The 23,664-nt window shown below is 39.6% G+C and overlaps 1 protein-coding gene across 6 annotated transcripts in view; it reads right to left on the bottom strand.

The window, feature by feature from the left end:
• Positions 1–23,664, bottom strand: part of LOC128737902 (uncharacterized) — a 237,860-nt gene that overhangs the window by 3,958 nt on the left and 210,238 nt on the right. For all 6 annotated transcript variants that reach the window (XM_053832667.1, XM_053832669.1, XM_053832668.1 and 3 more), the window contains 6 exons: positions 8,646–8,848; positions 8,384–8,562; positions 8,135–8,310; positions 7,853–8,066; positions 5,449–7,791; positions 5,095–5,362 (listed from right to left, as the gene is read on the bottom strand). In XM_053832667.1, coding sequence (XP_053688642.1) covers positions 5,095–5,362; positions 5,449–7,791; positions 7,853–8,066; positions 8,135–8,310; positions 8,384–8,562; positions 8,646–8,848 — 3,383 coding nt within the window. The remainder of the gene's footprint in view (positions 1–5,094; positions 5,363–5,448; positions 7,792–7,852; positions 8,067–8,134; positions 8,311–8,383; positions 8,563–8,645; positions 8,849–23,664) is intronic.

Genomic DNA, 23,664 nt, shown 5'->3' on the forward strand with positions numbered 1-23,664 from the left:
AGCACAGCAGCAATAACAACAAGCACCTCACACGTCTCCTACGTAAAGAGCTTCAGTAAATATATGCCAACCTTTTGTACTCATCCAAATTATCTCTTTCCCATCGAAAGGGAAGTTTCGTAATTCTGCGGATTTAGGAATTTTCTACGGATCAAACGCTCGTGGAATTCCATAAATTCTACGCCGACGAAACAAGCTAAGAAAAAGTCACTGAATATACTAAAGAAAAATGATGAAAGAACAACGAAAAGATAGTAAAACGACAACATTTTTGTTATCTTGACAACAAACAGGACGACGAAAAATAGCAAAAAGGGACCAAAAGCCAGCAAAAAGTTCGCGAATTGCCGACAAAAGACGTTTAAATACGAAAAGATTGACGATTGACGACAAATTAACGACGAAAAGATGACAAAAAGACGGCGAAATAATGTCAAAATGACAATAAAGATAGAATGACAAAAAAACGACGGCTAAGTGACGACAAAAAGATGATATAAAACTGCGAAAAAGCCCGATGTTAAGGGAGGACCCTACTCTGGAAAGTCGGAAAAATCGATTTTTTTTGCATATTCGAGATGCTTACACCTTCAGAAATGTCATGATAAAAGGATTTTTTAATATCTGTTCTTATTGAAAACTTACGACAAATATTGTGGAGTCATCTCAAGGGAAATCCATTGCTGTACGGAACTTTGAACGCGTTTTCCTCAAAATCATGTTTCTCTAGCTGGCGGTACGTGTATCTCAGAATATAGTGGACCGATTTGGCTGAATTTTTTTTTCAGCACGTAAAAATGAATTATCTAAATTGTTACTTAGCCGTTTTTTGATATCTCAATTTTCAATTTTTTATGAGCTTTTAATTGGCGATTTTTGATGAAAAAACACCCTTCTTTTGGAAAAATTGCCGCTATATTGTTAATTTTTCGAATTTTCAAAAACCGCTACGTAACAATTTAGGTATTAACCTAAAGCTTCAAAATCATCCTTGATATCCATTCTACGATAGTCCGTTGGTTCCCGGCGCGTACCGCCAGCAAGAAACTATTTTCTAGAGGGCATTCACGCGCCCACCTGCCACCAGCATAATAATCACTATTCTGGTATCCAAAAAACACAAAATATATCTTCAAATATACCTTAACCAATAACCAAAATACCCCAACACTTAACTATAATTCTAGCACCTGAAAAAAATTTACGAAAATCTATTATTTTTCGGTCTTCCAGAGTAGGGTCCCCCCTTAAAGCGAGGATAAAACGATTGCCTAGAAAGAGGAAAAAAACGACAAGAAGATGACCGCAAAAGGCAACGGTGTACACGTTTTTTATTAATGGTGGAGGAGCGTTTTGCTGGGAAAAATTGTAGACTGGATAAAACTGCGATATTTCGATATGGGGACAAAAATATGATTGGGTAGTTTAATTGCTGAGTGGGACTCTAACGCACGTTCTCGCGGTTTGCGCCCAAGTGTTTTGACGATTAAACTACTAGCACACGGAACCCTATATTAGATAATCTCATATCTAGTTTCGATTATTCCAGTCTAACCATTCCTGCGCACACGCATACGCTCCACCGGTACGACGGTAATTATTTTTTGTATGATTGCTCTTTTTGCTTTTACCACTGAGAAGACAGATTATTATTGACAGCATTGTAGTAGGAGCTTGGTAGTCTAGTGCCGACCGTCGATCAGCACGCTGGTGTTTTTATCACACCGGGCGTGTCTTATATAATTACCGTCGACAGGTGGAGCGGAAAGATCGAAAATAGCAGTGAGACTATCTAATATAGGGTGTTGTGTGCTGATAGTTTAACACTTGGGTGCAAACCGAAAGAGTGTGGGTTAGAGTCCCACTCAGCAACTGAACTACGCAATATATTTGTGGCCCCATATCGAAGTATCGCAGTTTCATCCAGTCTACCATTCTTCCCACCAAAACGCTCCTCCACCTTTAATAAAAATGGTTTACGTTGGACCGCGACAGAGTCAGAGACAAGTAAAACAGAAAAAAATTTACACATTCCGAAAAAAAGAAGTTAAAGACAAAAGACGGAGCAACAAAACGACGAATGATTTAGGATGAAAGACGGAAAAACAACCAAAACCTTCAAATATAATCAAGAACAGTACCTATAAAGCAAATGCGATGAAAAGTGATCATACTGCTAGGCTGAAGAAATGGGTTCATCCGTGACTCTAGTTATTATAAAATAGTATACACTGATGTCGCCTTTTATGTGGTTTTTTCACGCGACTATGTTTACGCGAATTTCGGAATTTAAGCGGTTTTTTACGCGAGTTTCGGAATTTATGCTGTTTTTTTACGCGAATTTCAGAATTTACGCGATTTTCTTTACGCGATTTTGGAATTTACCGGATGTGCTCAAAACGTTTATTTTTTCGCGTAGTGTTGAAATCCACAAAGTTTTTTTTACGCGAAATTTTGTTTTTTTTACGCAAATTTTGAAATTTACGCAGCTTTTTTACGCGAATTTCGGAATTTACGCAGTTTTTGTTTACGCGTTTTTGATTTACGCGGGACGGATCCTTCGCGTAAAAAGCGACTTGAGTGTACATCGAAACTAATAAGTATCAAAGTCAAGTCAAGTGTCAAGTACAAAACTAAGCAACACTCAATACTAACAACGCAAAATGGAGCACAATTGTCGCTTGGATTTTCGAATTTTCCTATAACCCAAAATATGATTAAATACTGCTTCTTTCTTAATTTTGAAACAAAACTATTAGGTAAATTGCCAATTATTGCACACCACCTAATTATTGCACACTTCGTAGTGTTTGCACATTTTCTCGACGGTTTATTATGTTAAATGTTAAATTTGACAACATTTCAATTTCATTATCCATCGAATGTTAGGATTTTTTCCTGTAAATCAACGTGAATTTTAAGCGTTATAATAAATTTTCATACATGTGTCCCAACTTTGCTGTCGCCAAATGATTTTCTTGTCAAAATTATTAAGAAAGTTGAGTTACAAAATAAGCTTTCATCGAACGTTACACACAAATAAACATGTTCTATTGGTTTTGAAAGATTGATATAAAATTACTTCCGATAAATTTGTAAGTACAATAATTTGAACAACGTATGACACTCCTTCCAATTTTATTGCAGCTTGTTTTTCTTGTGGTAGCCCCTGTTTTTCTGGAACGTAAGGAATTCCATACAGATGGCTATGGGAACCTATTTTATATTTTTTTCTGTTGGGGAAGAATAAATGCTTAATGCGAAAAATGTAGATTCAGGCGAACTGAAAAGTTCTTGATATTATAAAGTTATTTAGCGGGTTAAAATACTCTCTGAAGATTGTTTATCGCTGGGATGCATATGGATGATAACTGGCACAGCGTTAAAGTGAAATTAAGTTCCGAAAACGTGTCGATTTCTATATCATCATTTCCAGCGCACAGCGCTAAAAAGCCATTTTTTACTCGACTATTTTCGATTGGAATTCGAATGTGAAAATAGTTTCTTTCTAAACATAATATTTGACGAGCAACAATTCAAAAAGTCCAATGTACAAATGAGGGATTCTCTTTGCGTCTCCTCGTTTACGCTTGTTACAGTGGCTTAAATGCACTTGAATGCGTCTATTTTGCATGAAACGGTTGCTGGTGTTATTGGAAAGCTAATCCTTTTGAAAAATTGGGATGAAATGCATTTATGCCGCCGTAATAAGCATAAGAGAGGAGACGTAAAGAGAATCTCTCATTTGCACATTGGACCATTTAACATGTTGTTGAATGGTGAACAAGATGGAGCGGTTAACAGAAATAGGGTAACGATTGAAGATGGTGGACAAGCTATGGATTCACCAACTCTGGACGAGTTTAGAAAAGCAGTGAGAGAACTGAAAAATGGCAATGCAGCTGGAAAGGACGGCATCCTCGCCGAACTTCTGAAAGTTGTGAGCTTACGGCTGTATTGTGCAATTCATCAGGTTATACTAAAGGTATGAACTGAGGAGAAGCTACCTATAGAATGGTAGGAACTGGAAAAGAGTCATAGACTCGAATGCAGCAATAACCGAGGCATTACTCTCCTGAATTCTAAGAACAAAATTCTCTCCCGCATCCTGTTTCTCTGACTGAGCCCGTTGCAGAAAACCTTTGTTGCTGAATACCAGTGCGGTTTTCGAGAGGGACGCTCCACGGCGGAACAAATTTCAGCTTGTGACAAATCCTCGATAAATTCCGGGAATTCGACTTGCAGACACCTCAGTTGTTTATAGATTTCAAAGGGGCGTACGATTCAGTAAAACGAAATGAGCTGTGGCGGATTATGCTTGAACATAGTTTTGCAATAAAACTGACTAGGCTGATACGTACTACCCTTGATGGTTTAAAATCAAGCGTGAGAATAGTGGGTGAGACATCGGACTCGTTTGTGACGTTAGATGGTCTGAAGCAAGGTTATCGAATTTGCCATTCATTTTCTATTCGAAGGACAGGCGTGCAGAGAAACGTTACCATCCTCCCGAAATCTCACATGCTCCTAGGGTTCGCGGATAACATCAATATCCTCGGTGTTAACGGCAATGAAGCGTGGATATTGAACGAGAGCGACCGACGACCTCTTGGTATTTTGAGCGTAAGATTACGTAAATCACGAAATTTACCAAGTATACGAAGATGCGGATATTATTAGGTGAATAAAACATGGCAGGCTATAGTGGGCTGGCCACGTAGCAAGGATGCCGGATGAGGGACCAGCGAATATTCAGCAGAGAACGCGATTTCGAGACAGATCCCGTGCCTGTTGGATGAGTACTGTTGATGAGGATGAAAGAACAGCGGGTGTAAGGGGTGACTAGAGATCCAAGAGAAGCTTGGAGTCGACTCCTAAATTCGGTCTAGATTCGACAAGCGGCTATCGCCGAAGTAAGTAATACAGGTCGGCCTCGATTATCCGGTTGAATTTTTTTTTTGTAAATAGGTTTTTTGAAAGGTATTTACGTTCAAAACATGCCTAACATTATAAATTTTTTTTTTCACCCGGATAATCGAGTCCGACCTGTAGCATTGAAAAGTATATGCTATAGGTACAAATTTTGCAACCTACCTTGAACATAAAGTGCTGACCCTGTCCCTCCTGCGGGGAGGTACCACTCTGGTAACCGGGACTGGGTGATTCCGCATTTTCCGGGACGGGCGTAATGTTGGCGTAGTTGGCCGAACACGGTAGCAGTCCACGCAGCTGTGACGGTGTGCCGGGATGCTTCAGTGAAGGCTCACTGCCAGCCTGCGTAAGCGAGAGGATCGACCGGTCAATGTTTTGGTATTCCTTGCCGGAGCGAGGCCTTAACGTCGAAGTTGCCTGTCGGATATGTCTGTACGTGCGCGGAAAAATGTAAAAAGAAGAAAAAACGATTTAACAGGATTCTCCTTCGAAGAGCAAAATCTATTGGTAACCTACCTCATGCCTTCGGGTGTATCCGACGAACTGTGACTGGACAGGGATAGGGTTTCGATGTAGTCGGACATGTCGGAAGTCCCGCTGCTGGTACTTCTGGAGTCTATGTACGGTACCGTGGTGGTTGCCATTATATCAGGACTTCCGTACGCTTTTGTTTTCGGTGGACATATGGGCACTTCGGCTTCGGCGGACGTGCTCTTCTCGGGGACGCGAATTTTTTGAAATTGGAATGTCAATTCCCGTAGTGGATCGAACGATTTGGATCTTCGTGGGAGAGACGAATGAACACATCCCTGCTGCGGAAGTACGTGTCGTTGGTGTCTTCGGGCAGACATTGCCGTAGTGAGTGGAAGCTCGAATTCCGTAAAGTCTGTTCCCCGCTGTCGTAGAGATCCTGTGGATACGCCGGAATCATTGGAGCTTGAACTATCACGGTTTTGAGCTTTGCATGGAACACTTTCCGATCGTCGAATGTAGACCGATTGTGAATTCTGACTAGGATTTGTGGATGCGGAGATATCGTCTTCGGTTTCGATGGGCGCGGCCGTCTTATCACAACACGCTTCCGCCGAACATGGTTCCGTTTCTTGGTGAACGCAGGGTGACGACAATCTCCGGATTTCGATATTGCAGGTCGAAGTGGATGGCTTTTGGAGGGTTTCAGTGCTTGGTGATGCCGTTCCACTGAGCGGACTTTCGACTTCTTCTCCATCGTCTAGGAAGCGGGATGACTCGGCCGAGGCGGAACGTTTTCGAGGGGAAAGTCTTTTATCACAAGGTAGTAGATCGCTGTGGTCCAGCAGCTGCTTGCGAGCGTACGGGCTGGTGGTTCCCTTCAGCATTGCACTTCCGGGTACTCGCGTTTCATCATCTATCCGTTTTCGACTTCGATCGACCGCTGGTCCGCATAGACTCGGATTACTGGCAGATTTTTCGCCGATGATTCGACTCATGCGCTGCTTAAGGAGATCTGACTTGAATGGCAAAGGGGGTGCCGTTGGGGATGCTGGAGGTGGTTCAGCATCGGTCACGGTTGCTGGAGCTGCTGGGGACATTGGGATGTAACCGGGGAACTTGGATTTGAGATTGGTAGGTTCCATCATTACGTAGTTTTCCTGTTTGTCAGCATTTTGAGATTCCGTTTTAATGTTCTCTGTATCTCTTGAATTACTATTGGGGTGTCCACATTTGTGGCAGATCTTCTGCTCATATTCAAAATCATGCATAGAGAGACCCGCTCTCTGTAGCACTTCCTTGGAATTTTCGTAATTTTCGAGCGATTTTTCGAATTCCAAATTTGCGTAATTTGCTTTCTGCGATTCGGAAAGTATTTCCACATCCTCATAGTTATCGTAGCTAGTTTTCTGATCACTTTTAACACTTTCACTTTCGTTTCTCTCGCATTCACAAGCCCCATCGAGTCGGTTTTTAATTTTCTTAGTCATATCTACAGTCGCATAAATGGCATTATCCCTACTAGCGTCTACCACAGGCATTTTTCCTTCACCACTCAGCTTAACTTTATTGATCTGGACACCCGTATTTTCAATCCCGTTTCCTCGTTTACACAGTGGCAATCCAGGAATCCAGTTATCAGCCCAGGACATAACCCGATTACACGTACAATCCACCCGAGGACCGCTTAATTCCTTATCAGGCTTCACTACACTTTGACCTTCATTGCCGTTTAGACATCCACACACTGCATTGCTTAACGAAAGGGGCATGTCATAGTTGCCATAACTACCAACGTCGCTTTTGCCGCTGCTAGTGGCCTCCTTCAACAGGTACTCTTGTATTTTCTTAGGTGTATCGTAGTTCTCCGTTGCTTTGCCGCTGTCGTCAATAGCAACGGGAGTCTTTGGGATGTCATAGTTTTCGTAGGGACCAACATGACTTGGTTGAGGGGACTTACAAGACATTATAGCTGAATGAATCGGAGCTGTTATGTGTAGAGAAATTTCTTTGGGTTTCGGTGGTCTGCCGGGAGGACAACACTGACAGGGGGACGTAGGACGATTATGCATACAGGTCAGCTGAGTAGCCGGAACCTTCTCGTACCACGACTCTGGCCCATGCTGACTGGGAGCACAAGTCTGTCGTGGGATAGAATATTCGGAAGTATTGCTGCTACCGTGTGAACAAAGGGACATCCTATCTAATGCTGGTGTTTTCGCGACGTGCGACTGATTGATGTGATTGTTGTGCTCAGTCAGCGTATGCCAAGCGGGCATCGGTGCCACAGCTCCAGGGGTTCCTGTCACCGTAGAACTGCGCGACATGGAAGGTGCACCCAGCTTCGAAATGCAACTCATGCAGCGCTCCAAGTTGGCCACGGTGCTCCTGCGGGTGAGTACAGTGCTGTTGAGTATAAGATAATAAAGGGCATTTTCACTTTACTTACCGAGGGAATGAGTCCATATCGTTGATGCTATCGTGTCCTTCGGACACGGAAGCTGTATCACCACAACCGTAGTTACTGTCCAAGTCTCTAGATTCCGTCGAAGGCCAGTAAGCCGTTCGGCAAGTGCAAGTGGAATTTTCAATGTGAACAGTACAGATTTCGTCGTTATAATTAGTGCAACGGGACTCCGCTCCTTTCCGAGGACTGTCGAAAGCTTTTGGAAGGAAAAATCCCATTTTAGGTATTTCGTAGAAGTGAAATATTGACATTGTTCAGAAGTACCTGCAATCTTTCTAGCGGCTGCCCGTTTTTTACTCGCGAGTTTACCTTGGGATGCCATTTTAAGTGTATGAGTAATCTCATCCCCAAGATCCGTGACGAAAACGTACAATCCCTCCCCTTTTCCACAGCTGGAACCACCCTCGAAGCAGAAGCGATTGTCAACGACTCCGTAGCGTCTGCGGAAACGGAATGCCATCAGTTGCGCGGTCAATAATTGAAACCGATGTCCGAGCTGCGGTCAATGCTTACCTGAGATGCTGTATGTTCCACATGCCATTCAGTCGTGGAGGAACTCCCGTTGTCAAACAAAACCGATGATCCTGGATGTGCATTCGTGCTGGTCCAGTCGCCAGTTTGGCCTTCGAGGGCGCCGACGAGACCAGCACCAAGTATTGCAAGTCATCTCCTAGGTTGTTTGATATTTTAACCTTCATAAAGAGAGTAGTTGTTAAAATAGACATTTTGTAATCATCTTTAATCAAGCGACAGAGAGTGATTAAGGGTACGTTACCTGCCACTGTATCAGTCTTTCACGGGTGTCGAACGCCAGAACCACTATCACATCCTGACAGATTATTGCTATCGTGTTGGACTCCTTGTCGAGTGTGAAACCGGACTCGACGCCCAGAAAGTGCTGCAACGAGAGCGATGCCTTTGTTTGTCCGTTTTTGTAGCGATCCTTCGAGTCACGGTACAGCTGCAGGTGTAGACAGTCTGTGAAATAGAATGAGAGGGGCAGTTAGTATGGTTGTGTAGAATGTAAAAATATGAAAAAATGCTTAAATTATTTATACATTGTCATTTGACGGATTTCATGGGGATTAAATATGAATGAGCATTCCTTAAGATTTCTAAAACTATTCGATTTTTCGATTTCGATTCACAAAGATGTTTTTAATTCTAACGATAGAATTAACTGTACATCTAAAGGATTATCTCTAGGTTGTTTCTAGTAAAAAAATTAGATTTGAGACTATCTAATAGAAGGGTGTGGTAATAGTTTAATTTCCTAAAACACTCGGGTACCAACCGAGATTATGTGGGTCGGAGTCCCACTTACCATTGAACGACCCAATATATTTTTGACCTCATATCGAAATTTCCCAGTTTCATCCAGTCTACCATTCCCCGAGCAGGAGCGAAGAGCAAAATAATATAAAAACAATATCAAACTGAGTTCTAATGCTATGTTTTGTTATTGAATAGATATAGAGATGCATTGATAACACATTTTGTAATTGGGTAGATATTTAAAACAGTGGTTGTAAGATGAGTTTAATAACTGATTTTGTTATCATATCATATTATGACCTTAAAAATGACATTCGATATATTTCATAAAATTATATTTTATTGATTAAAGAGATTTTAATAATAAAAATTATTATATAATTTATTTTTAGTATCTCATATGCTACTGCATTTATTATTCTATACCTTAATAATAATAAAATATGTTATTCCAAACTATAAATACAGTCATGTTATTGCTTTGTTATTCAAATAACACAAGTAGTTATTCTTTTGAGAGGACCAAAATTTTGATATTTTTTGTTATTTTACCAACTATGTCAGCCAAAATAAGACCAAATTTTGATATGAGTTATTCGATTTCCATAACACATTTTGATATTATTTTGCTCTTCGCTCCTGCTCGAGTCTTCTCACCAAACGCTCTGCCACTTTACAAACAAGACAAATTGAAGGTAACATGGGAAACTCTAAATGATATGATGTAAACTAGAAATAAATACTCAAAACGTTGGAAAGATTAAAAAATCTGATCTACTTTTACTGACAGCCAACAAATTTTACAGTCGATAAATTAAATAAAATAGACATAAATATTTTTTATACTTTGAATTTGTTTAGAACAACTTTAGCAGAACTAATCCACCAAGTCAGGAGGTGAATTCAAAGTTCGAAAAAAGTTCAAAATTTACCAAAACGGACTACCTACAAAAGGTCGAATAGATCTAATGGTCGAGCCGCAAATGGCCGAATTTCAAATGGCTGAAACACGAATTTCTACAATTGTCACAGAAGGCCGAAATAATGTTCAACGGAATAACGAAAAGCTGAATCCTTTTTGGCTGAACTGCGAACGGCTCAACATGAAAAAAGGAATTTTCCCAATATATCTCAATATATCCCAGTCTCTCAGTCTTTCAGTCTTTCAGTCTTTCAGTCTTTCAGTCTTTCAGTCTTTCAGTCTTTCAGTCTTTCAGTCTTTCAGTCTTTCAGTCTTTCAGTCTTTCAGTCTTTCAGTCTTTCAGCCATAAAGTCTTTCAGTTTTTCAGTCTTTCAGCTTTTCAATCTTTCAATCTTTCAGTCTTTGAGTAATTTAGTCTTGCAGTATTTCAGTACTCTCCCTTTTTGTTTTACTGCCTTTTTGTCTTTCTGCCATTTTGTTTTTCTATCATTTTTCTTTTCTTTTTTTTTCTATCTCTATGATTTCCTATCTTTCGCTTTCTTCCTGTCTGTTTGTTAGAAATTTTTTGCTGTCTAGCTATCAGTCTGTTTGTTTTACTGAATTTCTGCCTTCCACCTTTCTCCCAGTTTTTCTGCACATCGTTCCGTTTGTTTTTCTGTTCTGACGTTTCTGTCGCATCTATCGTTTCTGTTATCTCCACTTATATTTTTTCTTTTCCGTTTTTTTCTATTTTGCATCTTTCGTCTTTACTCTTTCTATTTTTCTGTGCTTATACTTTTTTGTGAAAAAGCGACAGAAAGCTTTTTTTACCTCTTTTTGTTTTTAATTTATTATTCTATCCTTTTATCTCTCTGCCATTTTCACTGCCTGTATTGTTGATTTTCTGTCTCTCTCTATATATTTGTCTCTTCGCTGTTCTATTTATCTATTTCTCGCCTTTCTCTCCTTTCGTCTCTCTGTTTTTTGATTTGTGTCTGTCCGTTGTTCTTATTCTCTTTTCTGTTTCTTATCTGTCCTAAATTTCTTTTCGTCGCTTTGTGTGCCTGTCGTATATAATTTCTCTCCCTACAATTTTTTCTTCTCTTTTTGATTTTTTAAAATTTTTTTTCTCTCAGTAGGGGAGGGACGTCTACAGTGAGACACTTTTTTTTTCAAAAAAAAAATTAAATTTTTTTGGTGATAGCTATCAACGAACTCTTCAGTCCATTTGAAAGGTATATCCTTCTAGTTGTCTGAAAAAAAGTTTCAGTCGTTTTGATTATAAGCTAAATTAGTTATAACCACAATTGTGAAGGTATATTTTTGGCTCACTGTTCCCCAGTAGGTGGGAAGAGTGAGACAACGGGTATTGCCTACTGAGACACCTATTTGAATTAAACGTAAACCATATTTTTGGGTAATAAAGAATAGTTTAGAGGTCGTGCTATTTATTGTGTCTATAAATCATATATTATTGTTGGATATGATTGAAAATTCCGATTATTTTCAGATATACATTTATACTCATATAAAACACAAATCCTGAACACCTGACTTGTAGCTTACACTTCAGAATTCATTTACAGTCAATCCCTATGGATCAATTTGCAATTAAACATTAAAAAAAATTTTCAAAAAAATTTGCATGGCGAAAGCTATGTTTCAGTGTCACCCACGTCTCTGTGTCTCACCGTTGCCAATAGGAATGTTTTATGAAAAGTGGTGAACTAGCGCAGTTAGCAAACAATACGATTGTCATATTTTTTTCAAATATTAACTCTTTTTGCTATGTGATGCCAGGCAGTAATTTTAATTTTAATTTAATATGTATTTCGTTGTTCAAAATCACTTGAAAATGATTGCAAAAGAATTTACTTTGACCCCTCCAAAACTGATTTTCATTGAAAAATATATTAAAAAATCAACAAATTTTTCTGAAACTGCATTATGCGATGTAGGTTCACAAACTACACTTTGCACCAAAATATCGTGGACCTTGGGTGTTTTATGATGTAGCTGTTCCCGTTGACTCACTGTTCCTGTTGTCTCACTGTTGACTACTCTCCCCTATTCTGTTTAACTTCTGTGTATATTTTTATTTCTCTGCCTTTCTGTGTTTTTTTTTTCGTCTAAATATCTAGCTGTTTTATTATCCTTGCTGTCTTTCTATACTGTTTGTCTGCCTTTATGTCTATATTGTTGGGGTTCGTTACCGTGAAATTCTTTGTCTATTATTTCTAATTTATTTATTATTTCTCACCGAAAAAGTCAACAAAAATAACATGTATTTATGTCTATATGTTTGCCTTTCAGTCCTTCTGCGTTTCTGTATTCCTGTATTTCTGTCTTTTTACTTTCTGTAAATCAATTTTTTGTCCATTTTACTGTTTGTCTAACTTTCCTTTTTCAGTTTTCTTGGTGCTTCCATCATTCCTCTAGTTTTTGATTTTCAATTTAAAATACCAATTTTGACTTCCCCTTTGCGGCTTCCAGTTTTTGGATTTTAGCTTTTTGCTATCTGCTTTCTGCGTTTCGCTCTTTGCTTTCTGCCTTCTGATTTCGGCGTTCTGCATTCCATTTCCTGTATTGTTCTGATATTGTGATTATCTATATTGTGATTATAAATTTTCAATGTTTTGATTTTCCGAATTTTTAATTTTCTGATATTCTGATTTTTTATTTGCATATTTTCTAATTTTTGATTTTTTAAATTTCTGTTCTAAATTTATGATTCTCTGGGGAGAGTTTTTGAATAAAATGATGTCTTCTAGCGAGTAAGCAACTATATTCCGTTATCGAAACTTGACCTTCTGTTTTTTATACGACAGACTTCGCAGCCAGCTGTTAGAGTGCAGAACAATTGCACGGCCAGTTGCTACGATGCTATTGACTCTAACAGCCTCTCTCAGTCGAGATTTGAACATACGACGACTGGCTTATTAGACCAGCGTCATACCTCGGAGCCAACTGGGAGGTAATATGGGGTAGCGAGTAATATGGGGTCAAAATTAGGGTATTTTTGTATAAAAAGCTCTATAGTTCCTAAACAAGCAAAGATAGAAGTATACTATGTTCAGTAACGTTGTGTATTTTTACTATTTGTACAACTTTGCAAAACAGGAAAAAGTCATACAACTACAAAACCAGCTAAAATAAAAATATGTACTGATTTTACCGATTTTATATTTATGAGAAACATGATTTTTCTATTTTTGCTAAAGAGACAGAATGCTACTGTCTTTACTACTGTCTGGCAAAATTTCTTGTAATAATATGCTACAAAACTTTGTAGAACACATTAATGTGTTATATTGAAACTGAAGAAAAATAAATTTTTTATTGCACTTTTAGGGGGATTAATCAAAGTTTGAACTCCATTGAACGATAGAACTTTTAATTTTAAGAAACTCTTCCAAAGGTTCCACAAACCTAAAACCAAGTTTTCCCGTTCAAAGCTATGCGCACCAAAAAAGGTTCTGCACCAAAAAAAATCCTGATTTTGTCAGTTTCCTCATTTTGTCAGCCCAAAATTCAACAATGAGCCGGCAAAACATTACTGTATTCTGATTTTCTTGATTTTCTGTTTTTTGACTTGCAGATATTCTGAATTTATTATTTTCTAAATATTCTCTTTTCCGATTTTTTATTTTCTGATTTTTGGATTTTGTGGTGTTTCGATTGTTTGAAAAACCGACTTTTTGATACCCTGGTATTTTATTTCTCCGTTTTTCTATTTTTCTGATTTCCTGTAGGTTTTATTACACTTAAATGATGGTTTTTATGACCAAAATAGGCCATAAATACCATCATAAGAGTGTTATAAAACTAGAAACTTGGGTCGTTTTCTGTTTTTTGCTTTTTTGGTTTTCGTTTCAACCGTTTTACTGTTTTACTGTTTTACTGTTTTACTGTTTTACTGTTTTACTGTTTTACTGTTTTACTGTTTTACTGTTTTACTGTTTTACTGTTTTACTGTTTTACTGTTTTACTGTTTTACTGTTTTACTGTTTTACTGTTTTACTGTTTTACTGTTTTACTGTTTTACTGTTTTACTGTTTTACTGTTTTACTGTTTTACTGTTTTACTGTTTTACTGTTTTACTGTTTTACTGTTTTACTGTTTTACTGTTTTACTGTTTTACTGTTTTACTGTTTTACTGTTTTACTGTTTTACTGTTTTACTGTTTTACTGTTTTAGTGTTTTACTGTTTTACTGTTTTACTGTTTTACTGTTTTACTGTTTTACTGTTTTACTGTTCTACTGTTCTACTGTTTTACTGTTTTACTGTTTTACTGTTTTACTGTTTTACTGTTTTACTGTTTTACTGTTTTACTGTTTTACTGTTTTACTGTTTTACTGTTTTACTGTTTTACTGTTTTACTGTTTTACTGTTTTACTGTTTTACTGTTTTACTGTTTTACTGTTTTACTGTTTTACTGTTTTACTGTTTTACTGTTTTACTGCTTCTGAGGTATGGTTTTCAGCCTTCAAAATTTATGTGTTAGACGAGTTTTCCAATTGAAGCACCATTCTATGTGTTTCCAGATTTCTCAACCAGCTCGTATCACAACCAGCAAATTTTCAAACAGTGACAATGCAATTTTCGCTTTAGTTTCCCTAGATCATGTCACCTTTTGCGCTCACTAGTCGCAGCTCTGACCGGTTTCGGAGAATAATTTCCAGAACCGGTAGCCCCAGAGAAAATACCCGACTGAGCAGTAACCTTTTCGCCAGTGCACGAGTGTGTCTGCGCTTAATTTCCTTTTTCGCGATATCATGATCGGCGTGACCGTTGTCGCAGAAAATCTCCAAACTGGCACCGGAGGCGCCGCAATTATAACTGTCATTTCCGTGAGTGCAAAAACCCCTAGCGGCACCACGATGGACGGACGGACGGTGAGTGCAAACAAAACGTGTTTTCCGGTGTGATGCTATCGTTTTGGATTCATCATCGTACGCATTATGGTTACCGGGTCCTAGTGGAAAACCTTGCGGAAAATGTGCTGCGAAATGGAAAAGGAATTTGCACTCCGAGCGCCGTTCCTACTGAGGTTTCCGAACAACAGGAACATTCATTTTTGAGGTTATTCCTGCTGACATTCGGTCCAAGTAGAGATGCCGTGGCTATCCTGGTGGCAAAACAGATCAAGAGACTGAAAACGAATGAACGTGGGGGTCCAACTGAAGGCCGAATGGCTGACAATGCGTTCGTATAAAAGGATGGATTAAAAAGATAAACGTTTACGCATCAAGTCACCATGCAGGCATCCTTAGTGATGGTTGGAAGCTGAGAGAGCAAGAAAGACGTGATGTGCTTTGTTTTGCTTTCGCGTGAATCACTGCACGTGGTCAAGCCACGGGCCGTTTTCTTAGGCAATTTGTTATAGTTAGTGACATCAGTTAGCCGATTTAGAAAATCCCTGATTTACGGTTCGATTTATTTCCGAAGCAAGCGTCGGGATTTTCACGAAACGCACTGACCTGGATTGAATGCTGCTAAGTACGTCAATTGAAGACCACGTTCAACGAAATAATTAATTTATTCTATCCGGCGGCGGGTGGCTTCTATTGTGACATCGTCCTTTTTGGCGTATTATCGCACCCGGTCATCGGTTATTAATTATCCTCGGAACACACCAGGGAAATGGTACAAATCCGCCAACTCATGGAAAGTATACCATTAACTTTCAGTCAGCTGGAAAGTGTTTAGTCACTAGGCGACCAAATGGCAAGCAAAAGTTGGCCCTTTGAAACAAAAAAATATGATGACCCTGCAGAACGTGCAGTAGAAAAGGACGCGTCTCGTCTCTAAGGAGTTACGCTACTATCAGATAGATGCAAGGACAGCCGAATTGCGAGGAAGTGACACTGGCCATTGCTCCGCCAACAGCACTCGCAGGAGTATCGGAGAAAGGATATGCTTTTCTGTCCTCATCGTCGTTGTCGTCGTTCACACCGTACCGCTTCCGTATGCCTCGCACAAAAACAGGCATCGCCTAATGATATGATTTAGTGGGATTACTTTTCATTACCAGTTTGCGAGTATATTTTACCTTCAACCGTGCACATACATACGCAAAGCAGATTCTACTGTGGAGCTGCCGGGCAGATAGCATAATTTTTCTTTCATTAAGTTACTCTGCAGCTATGCGGACGAACGCTTAGTTAATCTTGGCGCATTAGTCATAAAAGTGGTTTACCGTCGTCTGCGGGAGGACTAACAACGGTTTCGGCTTACAAGGGAAACAATTTGCCGCTTAGCAGGATGGACTGCTTTATGTTTCACAGGAAATTGGTTCGAATCGACCAACAAATGTCACTGCTAAACCGTGGAATTATGATTCAAATAGAATCTTCATCCGAAACAAAGTTTCAATTGCTCTGTTCCTGTGTCGGAGTACTTTAGTTTTCACTCCGGATTTATGTGCTATTCAACCGGAAGCACTGGACCGAGTCTGCAAGCTGTGTGGCTTTCGATTTGTGTGTGGTTTGAGAAAAACAGGGAGGCACGTCTCCTCCTGAGACAGATGAAAAACATTTCCCCCGGACATCTTTCTTGGTGAAGCTAAGCCACTACCTCAGGGAATGGCTCGGAAAGTGCAACCGGCAAAAATTTTCCGGGACTTTTTTTCCGTTATCTGAGTAACGGCTTTTGTTTGCTCTAAGCCACGTCAATTTCTTGCATTCTCCCGTTATCGGGTGTCGTCTATAAAATGATGATAGATGAATTTTTGCCACTTTCCGGTTCCTGTTTGTGTGATCTTACCCACTAGAATGAAAACACTGCAAGGATGAGCGGAGCAGTTTGTTTTCGTTCTCAGGGCGCTCGAGGGACGGAAACCAAGTTGGGCGTGGGAGTCGGAATCGGAGCACATTTGTCTGTGCTCCGCACAGTCACTGGCGTTCGGATCTCAATAGTTTTCTATTCCGGCAAGTTATGGAAGATTTATTGCATGCGTACTGGAGCCCGCTTGTGATGGCCCAAAAACGACGACGACGACGGGACGTTCCGGTATCTGGCGGTAGAATTGCGCAATGTCGGAACCGGTGAATGAAAAATGATTGTCGGTAAGAAAAATAAAACGGTTTTAGGCAACCGTCGTTTTTTATTATTTTGGCGAACAATGCCTCATCTGGCAGTAGAGAAGTAATATTGATGCGATCTGATGTGAAAAGATGACTGAGAATTTTCTCGACGTTTGCAGGAGGATGCCTGACATGTGTCCCAGCTTTGCCTTCACCAAACGATTTTCTTATATCCTAAAATAAGCTTTCACCGAATGTTAGATGCAACTAGATATGCTCTCGAAATCCACGACGCATTAATAGAAACTAACTACTTATACCTATTGAATAATTTATTCACTTATTAGGTCTTTATAAAACAAAATCCCGATAAATTCGTAGGTTCAATAATTGGAACAACGTACCTACGACACTCCTTCCAATTTTATTGCACACGTCCTAACCACTTTATTTCTGCATCGCGTTTGAGATGTAACAATTCACTGTGAAGGTTATCTTGAAGTATATGGAAGTGATTTTGTCCACAGAAAAATCAACTTGGCAATTGGAATAATAAGGAAAAATCAAAACAAACCCTGTGCAACAATGGGATGTGAGATGTGCAATAATAAGATATGAAAGATTATTTTGGCAGTTGCTACACAGAAGACGTATTTTACACGATTTTCGTAAGGAATTCCATACAGATGGCTATGGGAACTAATTATCTGATCATTCGAATTATAACTCATAAGACATTCACTTGTTCGATTTCTTAAAGCTTCAAATGAATTGAAAAGTGTGAATACTTTGAGAATACAAGGCTTAAAAACATAACCATAATTGACTAAATATGGGAGAAAGACAGCAAACATTTGCTTTCCATTAGTTAAACGTGCGATGCGCCAAAACTTTACTCCCATATATCGACTCGAACTGACAACGGAAAAACGGAACGACCTCGCACGACTTTGTTGCTATTTATTTCGAGTGAAGACCAAAAACACCAGTCAATTGACTTTTTATGCTCTCATGTATTTATTTGTTTTTCATTAAAATATACATAAACGGCCTACTGTTTCTGACGTGAAGAGAGCCGTCATCCTAAGGGGGATATGAATAAAAAACTAACTTAATTTTTTAAGCACTCAACACGAGCTACAATAATAAGAAACAAATGTTTGCCCCTACGTAATCCCTTCGTTTTTTCCCGGTATTACCATCAAGCGTTCCCTCACTCACAAGACTCAGAAGACTGGGTCTATTTTCATGCCATCTCGTTTACAGTTCGATTGTGACTGATTTTCCGCTGTATGGATTTAATTTGAAAATGATTGGAAACTCGTTTTAACCGACGGTACGGTGTCAATACTTTTTCTTCCCGAAATCCCTTGGCACGGGAGAGCTCATATCCAACAGCTGCTGTCAGAATCTCGGCTAAGCCTAAATGAAATGTTCTTTCTAATCCAAGAGTTCCCGTCTTTCCTGCCCACCGCGCCGCAATGTAAACTACATAACACGAAACTCAATTTCGTTCGCTACTGCATCCGGTTCAATATGCACCGTAAATGCATGATAAAAGTAGGGTGGGGACTTGGAAAATAGTTGAAAATCTTTTCTCCCTTCCAACGTTACGACCAACAACGCCGAAGATGACGCCAGGGAGGGAGGACACACTGTCTGACTGCGCTCGGCATTCAATAAAGTTTTAATTTGCTTCAAGTGTTGCTAAAGCGTAAGCGAACCTAATCCTATTATCCTTGGCTGTCTATTTCGGAAGAGGGGATGCTGCGATGGCACTATACCACACCGCACCGCCGCACCGTGCAGACATAAGGTGGCGTACGGAAAAGTGCATCGTCCAACTGTGCTGTGTGTTATACGGCTTGGCCCGGCTTGGCTCCCTGAAGGAAAACTCTCAGGCATTCATTTCACCATTCCGTACCAGGACCCGGGAACCCATCGTCAGAGCCGTCATGTCAGGCAAAACTGTATCGTAGGTCGGCAAATTGTAAAGAAATTAATTGCAAAATCCTAGCTTATGCGGGAAGTGAAAGCAAGCGAGCGAATGTACCTTCGTAAGCACAGTACGTCCACATGAAGAGATTGATAAGATTTACTTGATTGAAGGCAAGTCTTTCAGTTATTAGTTTCTCCTGTGTTGACTTCTTCCTGGCTGGATATGGGTATACGGACCATACAACCGAAATGTGTTATCATATTCTTGCGGAATAGCCGGTAAAATGTTGCAGGTTTATTGAAAAATCAAACAGTTAGTTGCAATCAACAATTTATCCTATATCTGAACTGATCAGTCCGTCCCTTTTCATCCGGTAGGCTCAGTAGAAACCAATCACTCTTTTTTGTAAACCAAAATCAATACCGGATAGCATCCGAGTGGACTCCACGCTCTAGCCGGTGCACACATCTTGTCCTGGTTCATCAGGTTAAGCACGAAGCACATTTTCGGCATCCACTTTAGCGTGCATCATAGTCCAGATTGTGTTCCCTTCCTCCTGCGAGGGTCTGCGCTTTTAAACTCAAAATCCGAATACCTTCAAAGTATCCGGAAAATAAGTACGGATAGCTACCGCTGCCGCCGCCGTGACCAGCACTTGTTTTCCAATCGGATTAGCGCGATGAAAACTGTTTCAATTGCTGCGTAACAATTCGTTCTGTTCTGATTTGTTGGACCATCGTCGCGTCGCCATTTTCGTCTCCCAGCATCGCATACCTAGGGATTGGGGAGCTTTTTTTTGTTCGAGTACGGATTTTTTTTGCTGTGCCTTCACTGTGATTCAGATAGATAGTTCTGAATCTGCCAGATCCGGCTGCACATCGCCATCGTCATCGTCATTGTACCGTGGCTATCATCGATGGAGTTGCATCCGATTTTTTCCTGTCGTTTCGCATGCTCACCTATGTAGCAGGAAACTGGGTACCGGATTTTTTTGGCAGTCAGATTCCGATTAATCCCATTCTCGGCTAGTGGAAACATTCTTGGCCATAGCCATAGTGACAATAGTTTTATGAATTGCAGTGCTAGGGTGTTGCCTGAGCAAGTTTGACGGGAAAATTCATCGTGTTTTTTTTTCATTTCTGCTAAAAAATATTGTTATGTACAAGATTTCCGTAGCATTTTTATGTAGTTAGCTTCACAGAAATCCTCTGGTAGGTACCGGGGTTATTTGGGCCAGCAGCTAAAGTAAGTACCTTGTACCTGTCATAAAAAATATAATATACGGAAGCAGCTTGAAAAATGTTTTTCTTTGTTTTCTTTAGCACTAAAAATACAATTCTGTAGCAACGAGCAGCGTCAGTTATGCATATGGTTTCTTTTATGGCTCTTTTAACAGGAGTCAAGAATTATTAATATTAATATACATGGTATGAAATAAATAACTGGAGCACAGGAAAACAGAAAACTCGGTATTCCATATATCAAGGTAAACCAAATCGGTAAAATTCCATTCCGTGCCGTTGAAACAGTTTAGTTTTCATATTTTGTTATACCATTGGTCAAGCAAACGATTTAAATTTTGAACGGCACCAAAAATAATGCTGTGTGTTAAGACGGTCTAAAAAGCTATTCATCTATTCTGAACTGTTACTATCCGGACATTGTCTTTCATGATGATATCACAGACATAATTCTTCGCCTTTAGTCCCCTCAGCAGCTTGAGCACGCTCTCTGTCGGAACCACCCTAGTTTAGTGCGCAGTAAATGGGTCTGCTTGCAGCATGGCGAATTCGGTTCGGCTACCGGCCAACGCCGGATTCGAAGCAATCGGAACCAATCTCATCATCATCGGTGCCGCTGCTGCCGCCGCACCAAAAGCAAATCGTCGTAGGACCACATCGAACAACACGCGTCTGCCACCGAAGTGTGTGGCACACAGAAGCCTATCGCCGTATAGCACTAGCTCTTGCACTGGCAGATCGTTTGAATTATGAAGATTTATCCCGATCGGCACGACGAAATTTGTTTTTCCATGGTCGGCTCAACACACAGATTTTATTTCAATAGCAATATATCGCTTCCATGACTGAGACTAGACCGGATAGGAATACCTACTATGTACTACTTTGTGCTTGTCTGAATATCCTACATGCATAGGAAAATCTGTCAGGATTATATTGGCAGACGAACGTTGCATAAGGAATAACAACAAATGAAGTCAACCTTCTTTTTTTGGTCCAGTCTAAAAGTAAACTATGGCACCACAATTCATAGCACATCCGTGTGAATTGGATGTGAAAATATGGAACGATAATAAAAGGGAGTTAAATGTTGTACCTTTGATATACCCTGGGAAAAGTATTGAAGTTGATCGAAAAACGCAAAAACAATCTAGGCTTGAACGAACGTATTTCGTATTATTTTTTTACCTAACATATTAAAGATTTAGAAATGTTAATCTGATTTTAAAATGGAAATTTTCAAACAAACAATAAAAGGAAAGTGCAATTTTTGGCCAAGAATAAAATATTGTAAGAAATACCTTTTTCAGTACAGTTAATACTACTACACCAGCGATCTTGTTTTGGTTTCAAGTATTTTTGCTTGTATGAAAATGGGTATTTTGTGCCAACTAATCGTCATTTGCGAGGTGTGGTGTTGATGTTCTTCTTTAATACTAAAAAAATGGCAAATGAAGTGCATCGACAGCTCCAAAAATTTTACGGAGATACTGGTTTAAGTAAAGTAACAGGCCGTGACTGGTTCCGCCGTTTGATTCTTCTGATGTTTTGACAAAATTTAGAAGCTATTTGAGTTCGTTGCACGGGTGACAAATAAGTTTTTTTTACTGTTTAATTAGCTTTTATCATGATTTTTGAGGAAAATAGGGCAAAATGGACCACTTGCCGAGGTCTGCGCAGGATGAAACCATCACCAATCGATTTCCTGCATTTTTTTACATAGAAATAGATATCTTATAAGATTCCAAACCAGCGGCTTCTAATTCTTGGGATTACGAGCTCGTTTTTGCCCATTGTGCATTGGGTTGATGAACTTTGAACATATGACTTTTGTGTCTGAAAAATACAAAAGATACAACGCTACAAAGAAGATAAAAATGGAACCTCATCGGATTATGACTGGTAATGAAAAAAGGAATCATTCCGAGAATCCTATGCGTCAAAGATCTTGGGTAAGTCCAGGGAAATCATCACCATGGCTTTCGGTTGTTTTCGGAGAATCCGGAAGATTTCGCACATCACTTCGATTCATTCATAAATTCGATTCATAAAAAGGGCGCCAGAAATGAGGTAGACAATTATCAGGGTGTCGCTATACAATCATCTATTCCGAAACTATTCGAGTCGTTAGTTTATAGTGGCCTTTACAACGATGTGGTTGGTCGTATCTCTCCAGCGCAACACGCGGATTCTTGAAGAAGAAATCAGTAGTTATGAACTTTTGCGAGTTCACCTCGATGGTTACGGATTATGTCTCATAGGGCATGCAGGTGGATTGTATATACACAGACCGTTAATATTTATAGCATCTTGGAAGCAGTTGAAGATTTCGGTATTCGAGGCTCGCTGTACAACTGGTTGAAATTATATTTCGAACGCAGAGTACAATATGTGAAAATTTATGGAAACAAATCTTGTTCGTTTGCTATACATTCCGAAGTACTGCAAGGAAGTCATTTAGGACTACTGCTTTTCGCGCTTCTGATAAATAAACTGCCTGAATGAATGCTTAGCGCGAAAAATGTAGATTCAGGTAAACTAAAAAGTTCTTGATATTAGGTCAAAAATATAAACTTAGCGAAGGCGAGAGTCGAACTCACAGATCTCAATCTCTAGTCGAGTGTGTTGTTTGACCACAGAGAATAGACAGCTGAGTGGTGTAATTAGTTAAACAACCCACTCGACTAGAGATTGAGAGCTGCGAGTTCGACTCTCACTTTCGCTAAGTTTATATTTTTGGCCTAATATCAAGAACCTTTCAGTTTGCCTGCATCCACATTTTTCGCATTAAGCATTCTACAAAGCTCTCATCAGGACCAAACTAGACTTCACTAGCGTTATTTGGCGTCCGCAGTACATAACGTGCATTCAACGAATGGAAAGAATTTAGAAGAGATCTGTCAGATTTGCTATAAGGAACCTTGAATGGAACGGAGAATAGCTACCGCCCTACCACGACTTGTGTTCTTTGGTGGGCCTCGATACAGTCCACGCGAGGCACAAGATAGCTGTTATCGTGTTCTTCGCTATTGACGGAAAACCAAGCATTGTGTTTGGTAGGGTCAGAAGGGTTTGATATACTGTGAGCTACTCAAACCTGATGAAATAGTGAATATTGAACGCCAAACGCAAATAATCATCCTAAGGCTTTAAAAATGCGACCGAAATACAAAAAAAGCGCTTGAAGTGATTTTGTTGCATGACAATACTCTATCACGTACTGCAAAACCGGTCAAAGAAACAATGTCAAAGAAAGAACTGCAAACCCGGTCAAAGAAACAGGTTTAAATCCTTCCGACAGCCACCTATTTGTATCGATGGGATACCCACTTGCTGAGCAGTGCTTCAATTCTAACGTGTGGCAACTAAAATTTTGGATTTTTTTCGCGACCCTTATGCTCAACAATAAACG

The sequence above is a fragment of the Sabethes cyaneus genome, chromosome 2 (assembly GCF_943734655.1).
Source record: "Sabethes cyaneus chromosome 2, idSabCyanKW18_F2, whole genome shotgun sequence".
Taxonomy (NCBI): domain Eukaryota; kingdom Metazoa; phylum Arthropoda; class Insecta; order Diptera; family Culicidae; genus Sabethes; species Sabethes cyaneus.